This window comes from Macaca thibetana, chromosome 11 (genome assembly GCF_024542745.1).
Source record: "Macaca thibetana thibetana isolate TM-01 chromosome 11, ASM2454274v1, whole genome shotgun sequence".
Taxonomy (NCBI): Eukaryota; Metazoa; Chordata; class Mammalia; order Primates; family Cercopithecidae; genus Macaca; species Macaca thibetana.
Window position 1 is genome coordinate 96,726,329 of NC_065588.1, and position 12,401 is coordinate 96,738,729.

General features: G+C 43.8%; 1 protein-coding gene across 1 annotated transcript in view; it reads left to right on the forward strand.

The window, feature by feature from the left end:
- The window catches only part of SLC17A8 (solute carrier family 17 member 8), a 64,749-nt gene that overhangs the window by 14,586 nt on the left and 37,762 nt on the right, over window positions 1–12,401 (forward strand). Inside the window, exon 2 of the mRNA XM_050746983.1 lies at window positions 9,300–9,552. Within this exon, the coding sequence (XP_050602940.1) occupies window positions 9,300–9,552 (253 nt within the window). The remainder of the gene's footprint in view (window positions 1–9,299; window positions 9,553–12,401) is intronic.

Consider the following 12,401-nt stretch of genomic DNA (forward strand, 5'->3'; position numbering starts at 1 on the left):
AATTAGGCTAAGTGTTTTGTAACTCGGTCTTATTTAACGTTCATGGTAGTCCTATCTTCTTCTCATAAATAAGTGAACTGAGGTTGAGGGAAGTTAGGTAATTTGCTCAAGGCCACATACCTAATAAATACCACAGTCAGCATTGAACCCAGGACTGTCTGTCTCCAGGGCATGTTCTCTTAAACCCACTGCAATACTGCTTCTCCAGAACCTTTAAAAAAGAAGCCTGTGTAGGTAAAGCACTCGCTATTTGTCAGGCACTTTCTGATTAGTTCCTGTGGCACACTGGTAGCAATAGGCTGGATAGCAAATCTCAGTTGTGTTCTCCCTTCACCAACTGCAGCTGGATGATCCTGGGGCAATTTGTTTTGTTTTGTTTTGTTCTGTTTTGTTTTTAAGACAGAGTTCTCACTCTGTCACCCAGGCTGGAGTGCAGTTCACTGCAACCTCCACCTCCCAGGTTCAAGTGATTCTCCTGCTTCAGCCTCCTGAGTAGCTGGGATTACAGGGGCTTGCCAGCACATCCAGCTAACTTTTTTGTATTTTTAGTAGAGATGGGTTTTCACTATGTTGGCCAGGCTGGTCTTGAAAGCTGACCTCAGGTGATCCACCTGCCTTGGCCTCCCAAAGTGTTGGGATTACAGGCATGAGCCACTGTGTCCAGCTGGGCAAGGTTTTAAAAATTCTGAGTCTCAGTCCTCCGAGCTGTAAGATGGAGGTAAGTCCTATTTGTCAAGACTATTTTGAGGATTAAGGGAGATAATATATATTTTATAGAAATCTCGCGGAGTGTCTAGAGTGTAGCAAGTAGTCAATGTCCTTCAGTTAATTTTCTTCTTCTAGTAGAAGAGCAACTCAAGGATTATGTAAAAGACAACATGAGCTAAATGGGACCTTTTCGGAGGGCAAATTTGAATGCTGTATTTGTTTGCTAGGGCTGCCACAACAAAATACTACAGACTGGGTGGCTTAACCAACAGAAATTTATTTTCTGTCTGTTCTGGAAGCTAGAAGTCCAAGATCAAGGTTTGATTTCTCCTGAGGCCTTTGTCCTTGGCTTGCAGATATTGCCTTCTTGCTATGTCCTCAGATGGCCTTCCTCTATGCATATGCATCCCTGGTGTCTCTCTATGTGTCTAAGACTCTTTTTATGTATTTTTTTGAAACAGGGTCTCCCTCTGTCACCCAGCCTGGAGTGCATAGTTCACTGCAATGTCCAACTCCTGGGCTTAAGCGATCCTCTCCCCTCAGCCTCCCAAGTAACTGGAACCACAGGCATCCATGCCACCACACCTGGCTCAAATGTCCTCTTCTTATAAGGATATCATTCATATTAGATTAGGGCCCGCCCTAAGGCCTCATTTAACCATAATTACTTCCTTAAGCACCTTATCCTAAATATAGCCACGTTTGGTGGTACTGGGGGTTAAGAGTTCAACACATGAATTTTGGGGCACACATTTCAGTTCATACCAAATACGGTGAGCAAGAAAATTGATTTAAAAATATTGTTATATATATATTTAGCTTTAGAGAGGGTCTGTCTATATTGCCCATGCTGGTCTCGAACTCCTGGGCTCAAGGGATCCTCCTGCCTCAGCCTCCCAAACTGCTAGGATTGCAGGCGTGAGCCACCACGCCCATCTAGTAAATGGATTTTTAAAATTATCTGCAAGTTCTCTCACTTTGTGCTCCAAGTGTTGATCTTATTACCTATGAAACAAAACAAAACAAAACCTTTTCCGCAATTAGTGGGAACATTTGAATTGCAAAGAAATAGTTCTTTAAGTGCCTAAGGGTTAGTTAGCATATCTTAGGCAATTAGACTCCTGGGGCTTGGATGTTTGCTGGACAACTGTGTCTGAGAACAGAAAGCAGGCACCTCCCTAGTGTGCAGAGGGCCAGCAGTCCGCAGACCGCAGCTGTCTATATTTGGAGAAACAAGAATGAGAATGTCACTCTAGAAAGAATGAAGATTCTCTGATCTAAAAGATCAACTGCAGTCAAGCAGGGAAGGAAAACTGAATGGGATAAATAGCTGTTAGGAATAATTAAAGTCCTCCAACTCCTAAGAAATGAGTTCGTTTTTCTTCTCTTATTCTTAAATAACTTTCTCCTCTCCCCCCTTTTTATAAAGCCTTTTTTTTTTTTTTTTTTTTTTTTTTTTTTTTTTTTTTTTTTTTTTTTTCTGGGCAGAGATGAATAGATCCTTAACCCTGTCTATAAGTGCTTCAAGCCAGGAATGATGTCTGGAATTGATCCACCAATTCCATTCAGTTGGACAAGGATTCATTGTTTCCAGGCACGATGCTGAACATGGAGAATAAAGATGAGTTGGAAATGGTCCTGGGATCAGGGAGACCTTCATTCATATATGGACACGACACAAATCAGTGACTTCCCCCCCACCGCCCCCGAGACAGGGTCTCGTTCTGTCACCCAGGCTGGAGTACAATGGTGCCATCTCGGCTCACTGCAACCTCCGCATCCCAGGTTCAAGAGATTCTCCTGCCTCAGCCTCCTGAGTAGCTGGGATTACAGGTGCCTGTCACTGTGCCTAGCTGATTTTTGTATTTTTAGTAGAGACGGGGTTTCATTTACCATGTTGGTCAGGCCTGTTTCGAACCCCTAACTTCAGGTGATCCACCCGCCGCAGCCTCCCAAAGTGCTGGGATTACAGAAGCATGAGCCACCGTGCCTAGCCCCCAGTCAGTGGCTATTTACTTAGCACCTGTGCTGCTGAATGAAAATGACTCTAACTCCATGTGAGAAGTGCTCTAACAGAGGAATATGTAAAATGCTAAGGAGACACCAGGGATGGCAGAGACCCTAACGTTCAGGCAATGTCTATTCATTTATTGGCGGTAATGTGTTAGTCTTTGTAGGGTAGGCTCATGTATCTCTGTGAGATAAATGTTTATTGTACAGAAGAGGATATGTGAGATTCAGAGAGGCCAGGTTATTTGCCCCCAAGTCGAGTATCAGTGGCAGAGCTGGAAATCAAATCCAGATTATCTGACTGCCCAGAGCCTGGTGTGTTCCATGATACAGGGTGAGGGTGAGGGGGTGCTTAGTCTTCCTCTGTGAGCTAGGCTATACAAGAAATGGCCTGCTATTTGAATGCTTTTAAAACAAATCAAATCTGGCTGGGCACACTGGGTCCCACCTATTAATCCCAGCACTCTGGGAGACTGAGGTGGGTGGATTGCTTGAAGCCAGAAGTTCGAGACCAGCCTGGCCAACATGCTGAAACCCTGTCTCTACTAAAAATACAAAAATTAGCCGGGCGTGGTGGCCTACGTCTGTAATCCCAGCTACTCGGGAGGCTGAGGCACGAGAATTGCTTGAACCTGGGAGGTGGAGGTTGCAGTGAGCCAAGATTGCGCCACTGCACTCCAACCTGGGTGACAGAGCAAGACTCTGTCTCAAAAAAATAAATAAAATGAAACAAATCAAATCTGAATCTGAGCCCCCTGCCTGGGGGAAGTTAGATTTCTGTTCATTTTGGTGCTCCCCCTTTGCCACAGCAAGGTTGTGCAAAGGACTCACAAACAACTCAGGAGGTCCTGCTAGTTGTTGATCCTCATTTGCTCCTGAGCCCATGATCCCTTGAAGTGGTGGCTCAGCTGCCACTTTGGGCAAAGGAAAGTGAGATCCTGTGCTCAGACCCCTCCCCACAGCTCCCGATATCCCCTCTCCAACTGGAGAGCTGCTGTAAGGGCTGGCATCAGGTCAGCCAGCTATAGGTCCTGCTTCCTGGGGAGCCCACAGCTCCTTCTTTCAGAGCCTTCCCTTTGATCATTACTTTCCCCTTCTTTCTCTCCATCTCTCATACTGTATGTCTCCCCTCTGGAAAGTCTCAGGATATCTAAGATGGCACTGTGCACACAGAGCGTGCTTGTGTTGGTTCAGGTCTTCCAAGAAAGCAGATACCAAGACAGGATTTGGCACATACGAGACATGGTCTCGCTCTGTCTCCCAGGCTGGAGTGCAGTGGCACAATCACAGCTCACTGCAGCCTCAAACTCTTGAGCTCAAGTGATCTTCCTGCCTCAGCCTCCCAAAGTACTTGGATTACAGGCATGAGTCACTACACCTGGCCAAGAGATTTATTGAGGGAAAATGGGGAAGGAGCTGGAGGAGGCTGGGAGAGTGTTCAAACTGCTACCTGTGTAGGAGAGAAGGAAAGAAGAAAAGCTAGGTGAGAAGACTTTCAGACTATACTACAATACTGGGAAGTTTTGGCATGGCCAGTGGGGAGTCCTGGAGCTAGTCACTGTCAGAGGAATCCTGCCTCTGGCAGGAAAGAACGGCCTCACATCCCCGAGGTGCTGAGTTCTTGGCGGAATAGCAGCCTGTGAGAAAGAAGCGCTGTCCCCACGCCAAATGGGTGGTTGATTCAGAGCACAGCAGTTGGGGCTGTCTGCAATTAAGCACTGCAAAGCCCCACAGCACTTTCGGTTTTCATTAGCCTTCATCTAAAGCATCTGCATGCATGTAGAGAGGGCTAAGCTTATGACAGGTGACACTTTATTAATAGCAATAGTGATAGTACTTACCACCTATTAATATAAAGTACTTTTTACATACCAGGCACTGCCATGAATCATTTACATGCATCAATCATTGAACAACCCTATGAGATACCCATTACGATTAGCCCAGTTTACAGATAGGGATTCTTACAGGCTGAATTGTGTCTTCATATGAATCTGCCCAAATTCTTTACGGTGAAATTCTAACCCTCAGTACCTCAGAATATGACTACATTTGGAGATACGGTCTTTAAAAAGGTAATTAAGGTTAAATGAGGTCCTTAGGGTAGGCCCTAATAGAATATGACTGATGTCCTTATAGGAAGAAAAAATTGGGACACGCAGATCCATAGAAGGAAGACTATGTGAAGGCACAGGGATAAGAGCCATCTGCAAGCCAAAAAGAAAGGCCTCAGAAGAAACCAAGGCCTGCTGAAACCTGGATCTCAGATTTCTGGCTCTAGAAATGTAGGAAAATACGTTTCTGTTGTTTAAGGTACCTAGTTTGTGGTACGTTGTTACAGCATCCCTGGAAGACTAGTAGCAGGTCAAGTAACTTAGCCAAAGTCACAGAGCTAGCACGTGGGAGACAGCACTGGGCGTCTCTCAGCCCAGAGCCCATTCTCTCACCGTGCTCTTCTGAGTCATGGTGGCTGGGCAAGGACTACAAAGTAACAGGTGCAGATGACAAAGTGACTCAGGAAGATCATTGAGAAGGAGCACGGCTTGGTGTGCTGGGAACACACAGGAAAGGGGCCCAAGGGACCTAGACAGGAAAGGAGAAGGGTTTCATATCTTGCCTCTACCCACTAAGGGCTGTGTGACCTTGGCCGGTTTGTTCTTGCCTTCTGAACTACGGTTCTATTTTGTGTCAAATGGGAGTATTAGATTTCCCATGTCTCACTGAGCTGAATTAATGATCAAATAAGAGAATTACATGAAGGCATCTGTAGAGGAGGGCAGAGGGAAAGAACTGAATTTGCCTCATACAAGTATTGCTGTGGTTGTTACGTATTATCCTTGTTTTAGCTGCTAGGAATATACTATTATAGTAATGTGTCAACATTAGAGCATCAGTTTTCTTTCTTCTTCTTCTTCTTCTTTCTATTTTTGAGATGGAGTCTCACTCTGCTGCCCAGGCTGGAGTGCAGTGGTGTGATCTCGGCTCACAGTAACCTCTGCCTCCCGAGTTCAAGTGATTCTCATGCCTCAGCCTCCAGAGTAGCTGGGACTACAGGTGCACAGAAATTCATGGAGACTACTAGGGCAGCCCATTATAAAGTCCTATCATCTAACTGCCTCTCAGAGCTAATGGCATCAATGCTTAGTCTAGCACCTCACTCATTAAGTGACGGTGAGGATTAATGTAATAAAAATAGCTGGCATATGTCACTTTTTAATATGTGGAAAGTTCTGTTCTAAATTACCTAAGTTTAATAACTCATTTATGACAATCCTAAGAACGACGCTGTGAAGAAGAAACTATTATAATTCCTAGCTTACAGATGAAGAAACTGAAGTCCAGGGAGGTTAAGTAATTAGGCTGAAGTCACACAGCTGAGTAGGCGGGAGACTCAACATTTAAAGTAAAGTACATGAGCTCCTCAGTTGGACATAAATTGGAGAAGTGAGGCATCCAAGATGGCGTCAAGATTTTTTTTTTTTTTTTTTTTTTTGAGATGGAGTCTCACTGTCACGAAGACTGGAGTGCAATGGTGCAATGTCAGCTCACTGCAACCTCTGCCTCCCAGGTTCAAGTGATTCTCCTGCCTCAGTCGCCTGAGTAGCTGGGACTACAGGTGCATGCCACCACACCCGGCTAATTTTTATATTTTTAGTAGAGACAGAGTTTGCCATGTTGGCCAGGCTGCTCTCGAACTCCTGACCTCAGCTGATCCACCTGCCTCGGCCTCTCAAAGTGCTGGGATTACAGGCATGAGTCACCGCACCCAGCCTGATGGCTTCAAGATTTTTGCTGGAGCAACCAAAGTTGCAAAATTGTCATTACTTATGATGAGAATGACTTCAGGAATTATATATTTTTTTAGGGGAAGTCAGTTTGGACATGTCAAGTTTAAGCTGCCTTTTAGGTGTCCAAGGAGAGGTCAGATAAGGCTAGTTATAAAGATTGGGAGCTGTTAGCATATACATGGTATCCAAAGCCCAGAGCCAGCTTAGATGACCTAGAGGGCATAGATAGAAAGCAAGAGACCTGAGAACGGAGTCCTAGGCATTCTAGTGTATATAGGTGGAGGAAAGAAGGAATCAGCTATAAGAGACAAAAGAGAAGAATTAGGAGGATGACCAAGTGTTTTCCTGGAAGAACATAAAATGGCCAAGGCAGAGAAAGTGGTCAATTGTGTCAAATGCTGCTGCTAGGCTGATTAAATCAGATGAGGACTGAAAATGACTTTTGGACTGAGCCATGAGGAGGGCATCGAAAACCTTAAGAAGAGCAGTTTTGCGGGCTCAGGTTGGGAATACCTGGCTGGAGTGGGTCCAGGAGAGAACAAGAGGAGAGGAATTGAAGTCATTTCTTTCTTAAAAAAGGAAAATGAAAAATAGGAGGATAACTGAAAGAGAAAATGTATTTTATTTTAGATTGTCATATGGGAGGAATAAAAGTTTATTTATAGGCAACAGGAATGATCTATTATACTAGGGAGGAGAACCTAATGGATGAAGTGTGGGGGTGGGGATTTCTGGAGCAATATTCGTAAGGGGATAAAAGGGGACGAGATCTAGTGTCCGGGGAGAGGGGCTGGCCTTAGCTAGAAGCATGGACAACTGCGGATGAACACATAGACCCCATCAGTATAAATGCAGGCTGGCAGGTAGATACATCGGTAGGGAAATGATTAGAGTTCTTTTCCAATTGCTTTAATGTTCTGGCACATTTACTAAGCTTCTACTCTGGGCTCACAACTTGAAACTGAAAGCTCCTTCCCGTGTTTTACCATCGCTTTTCACTTTGATTTCAACAAAACCCACATCATCCAGTAATTGTAGATGCTTGTGTATGTGTCTTCCTTCCCCACCAGCCTAAGAGCCGGAAGAAGGCAGAGAACGTGTCATATTCTCTATTGCTCCCCAACACTTAGCACAGTACCTGAGACACAGTAGGCACTTAATACATATCTGATGAACTGAATTGAATCCAGTATATTTGTTTCTCTATACTTGTGCTGGAAATTTGGTTTTCCTTGAGTCATAAGAATTTGCCAAGGTGCCAGGGGCGGTGACTCCCACCTGTAATCCCAGCACTTTGGGAGGCCAAAGCAGGCAGATCATGAGGTCAGGAGATCAGAACTATCCTGGCCAACATGTTGAAACCCTGTCTCTACTAAAAATAAAAAAAATTAGCTGGGCGTGGTGGCACGTGCCTGTAATCCCAGCTACTCGGGAAGCTGAGGCAGGAGAATCACTTGAGCCAGGGAGTCGGAGATTGCAGTGAGCTGAGAATTGCGTCACTACACTCCAGCCTGGTGACAGACCGAGACTCCATCTCAAAAAAAAAAAAAAAAAAAAAAAAAAAAGAACCTGCCAAGGTTGTCTTTCATATGAACCGGTGGGCAGATGACTTGTGTTTCATCCAAACTATTATATTAGCTATTGGTCACTGAATTTAATATTTATGAAAACTTGCAAGTTTTGATTATCTTTAAAAACACTTGGACCTTAAGTGGGCCATGACAGCATCCTCAGAAAGATGACAATAAGTAAGAGGATACAACTTCCTTTATAATTGACAGATAGGATTCAGTTTGCCCAATTACTGTTTTTAAAAGAAGAGATAAATTCACTATAACGAATGTGCCATAATTGGAATCTATAGAGGTCAGTGAAAAATTCTACCATTTGAATAAAAGGTGCTAGAGGACCACCTCCTTAGAGGAACCATCTAAGGAGAAAAGGATATACAACCAAATGGGTGTACATTGTGATAGAAAACGTCCCTCTCCACCTCCACTTAATATTTTATTAAGACTTAGAAAAATTAGGCCAGGCACAGTGGCTCACACCTATAATCCCAGCACTTCGGGAGGCCGAGGCGGGTGGATCATCTGAGGTCGGGAGTTTGAGACCAGCCTGACCAACATGGAGAAACCTCGTCTCTACTAACAATACAAAAATTAGCCTGGCGTGGTGGTGCAGACCTGTAATCCCAGCTACTTGGGAGGCTGATGTGAAAGAATCGCTTGAACCCGGGGAGGCAGAGATTGCGGTGAGCCGAGATCGTGCCATTGCACTCCAGCCCGGGCAACAAAAGCAAAACTCTGTCTCAAAAAAAAAAAGGACTTAGAAAGATTAAGGTCAACTGTAACAGCTGGGTCGAGCAATGTGAACAAAGCTGTCAATGCTCTTTCAGCAGGAAACTCAGTATAGCATATTGTTTTAGACACAGGCTCTGGACTTCAGCTTCTATCCTATCTCAAGTGACTTAGTTTCCTTATCTATAAAATGGCATGATGACACTATCTACCTCATGGGGTTGTTATAAGATTTAAATGATTGATTGAATGCTTATAAAAGTCCCACACAATACCCAGAACATCAGTAGTTTTAGCCACTATAACTTACTTTAATAATAATAATATTTAATAATAAGACTTACTTTAATAATAATAATACACCCATAGTATTCTACTATGGGTCTTCCTTTTTGTTTTTCATCTGCTGGTACCTTTTATCTTTTTGCTTAGTATCCTTTCTTTTTCCTTTAATCCTGGCTTTTATTTTCTGCCTATCCTTCTTCCCATGTAGAAAAATCGATGGGAGCACTGAGGAAGAAGATAACATTGAGCTGAATGAAGAAGGACGGCCAGTGCAGACGTCCAGGCCAAGCCCCCCATTCTGCGACTGCCGCTGCTGTGGCCTCCCCAAGCGTTACATCATTGCTATCATGAGTGGGCTGGGATTCTGCATTTCTTTTGGGATCCGGTGCAATCTTGGAGTTGCCATTGTGGAAATGGTCAACAACAGCACCGTATATGTTGATGGAAAACCGGAAATTCAGGTTGGTATCAATCCATGGTGGAAGCCTTTTCTTTTTGAAACAGGGTCTCACTCGGTCTCCCAGGCTAGAGTATGTGGCGCAATCTTGGCTCACTGCAGTCCCAACCTGCCAGGTTGAAATGACCCTCCCATCTCAGCATTCTCCCATTTCAGCATCTCAAATGAGTAGCTCCTCCCATCTCAGCATCTCAGCATCTCAGCATCTCAGATCAGTAGCTGAGACTACAATCGTGAGGAAACTTTTTTTGACTGCAGCTGTGTCAATACTCTGCTCCTTGAGAGAAAGCCCTGCAATTCCTTCAGTGATATGACAAAAATGGAGAGTGGCTACTTGTGCTGAGCACTGTGCAAAGTGATGGGGATAGAAAGGTGAACGACCTAGACTGGGCCCTGGAGACTAGTAAGTGATGACAGTTTTAGGGGTTGGGGGGTAGGTGCCATGTTGGAGGTACACAGGATGCTCAGGCTCATAGGAGAGGGCCCAGCCCAGACTTCGCTATTGTGAACAAATTCCCAAAGTGATGGCTGGACCAGGCAAAGAGGGTGTGGTGGGGTGGGAAGAAGAATGTTTGAAGAAAAAGGTATTGTGAACGACTGTAAGAAAGAGACAGAGACCGAGACAGAGAGTGAGTGTGTGTGTGTGTGTGTGTGTGAGAGAGAGAGAGAGAGAGAGAGAGAGAGAATGCACACATACTATGTAGGTATATTTTAGGAACTGAAACAGGAGCTCATCATCTTTTCTGTGTCACGGACTGCTGGTGATGACTGATGAATATTTGCCAAAGTAATGTTTTAAGTTCTTAAAATAAAACACAAAGGATGACAAAAGAAGCCAATTACATTAAAATATAAATACCAAAACATTTAAAAATCGCATTTGTGACATAGAAACATATGGGCTTCTTTAGTAGTACATCGGTGACTAAATCTAGCATTGGGTCTAACATCTACTGTGATTTTAAGTTGGAATGTAAGCTACTGTTGGAAATAGTGGCCATGACTGTAATACGATTTGAACATATTTACGATTTACACGTGGGACAGAGTCATGGGTACTTGTCATACAACTGTGGCTTGTTGCCTACATTCATAATGGCAGAAAATGCTAAATTTTGGTTAAGAGTGAAAATAAAGATGCATGTTTTCTTCCCATCCAAGTTCTCAGATCCGTAGGATTCCATCCACAGACTCCAGGTTGAGAACTCCCAGTGATTGGGTAGAGCACCTTGAGGTGGAGGCAACGAAGTATATAGGGGGCTAATCATCCGCAGCCTGGTGGGCGTGTAGCAAGGGGCTGCAAACATGGAGTGATCATACCTGTGCTCCAGACTGGTCACTGCCCCATCGCAGGGGGCCAGATTGAGGTGAGATAGGAATGGAAGCCACAGGGCCAGTTCAGAGGCCATCATAGTTACAAGCAAGGATACTTTGAAGTGACTTAAATAGTATTGTTTTAGGAATCACTGGAAACATAAAATCTGGTTTGCTGCTTAAATGATAGACCTAGAGAAGTACTGAGGTTATGGGGGAAAAGAAACAAACAAAAATGTCTGCCCAGTAGACACCCCATAAATGCATGTTTCATCGTACTAAACTCACACACTGCAGTGACTCATGCAGAAATCCGTTCATTTGCAGAGAGGCATTTAACAGTTCTCTGGTCCCTCCCTCTGTTTGAAGACACATTTAGATCACAGTTTTTTGAACTAGTGTCTGGGAAATCACTGCGCTGCAGGCTGTGCGGTGAAGAAGGCAGTGTGAGACCTGGAGCCATACTGTGCTGTGTCCTGTGAGACTTTTCAAGAGGGAGACGTGGTGGGCAGTATTTCCTGGACTGACTTGATCATAGAATGCTCTCTTTCGTGCCACATCTATTAGCATCATCTGGAACAGTCTCCCCTGCCAGGCACTGGTTTGAGAAAATTTGATTTCAATCTGTCAAAAAGAAGTCTTCAGTTGGTCTGCAAGCTGTTTGTTTTTGCTTTTTTCAAACCAAGAGATTATTCTGCCAGAGGAAAACAGCACCATGGAGATCCTCCTAACTAGTCTCTATCTGATGCCACAGCCAAATCTGTCCTAAAAGGATATCCTGTCTTTTGTAGGGGTGTGGGGGATAGAGGTAGAAGGGCATATCATGCATTTTAAAAATAAAGAATGATGTATATTAGCGAGGTTTCAGATGTGTATCACATGCATTCTTTCAGCCTTTTGTGAGCAAGGCCAGCTAATTAAAACTTGTCTGCTGAGGCCCAGATCAAAATGAGATGCTGTTTTGCATTTGTTTGTTGCCTGAAAAGATAGACCTCGGTCAATAGAGTCTACTCTGAGGCATATGGAAAAGACATTTTGATAAACCCGAGGAACAATGCTAATGTGCGCTCTCTAGTTTCTCTGACTGTGCCCTCTGGAGTCTTAAGAAACTGATTAAAATCTGAAATATGGTTTAAATTTTTTTCCTCTGGACTTAGGAGTAGGGATTTAGTATCAGAAACTCTAGCACAACTCTAATTTGTAGCGGATTATTTCTCTCCTGTTCGCCTAGAACAAAGCTTAGATACTAACTGAGCATGTTTAACCAAATGACAAATACTTCGCTAATTGTATTAAGAAAAGCTCTGAAAGGCTGGTATGTTTTTTTGGTTTTTCTGTTTTAAGGGGAAGAACTAGATATTTGGCACTGAGATACCTTTAAATCTTTATTTCAAAAGAAGGAGAGAAATAAGCAGTATGAATAGGTAGATATTTAAAATATGTGGCATATGTTCTACAAGTGGTATGAAGAGTGATTTTAACTAATGCGTGATCAATCTTTTTTTTTTCTTGAAATGGGATCTCTGTTGCCCAGGCTTC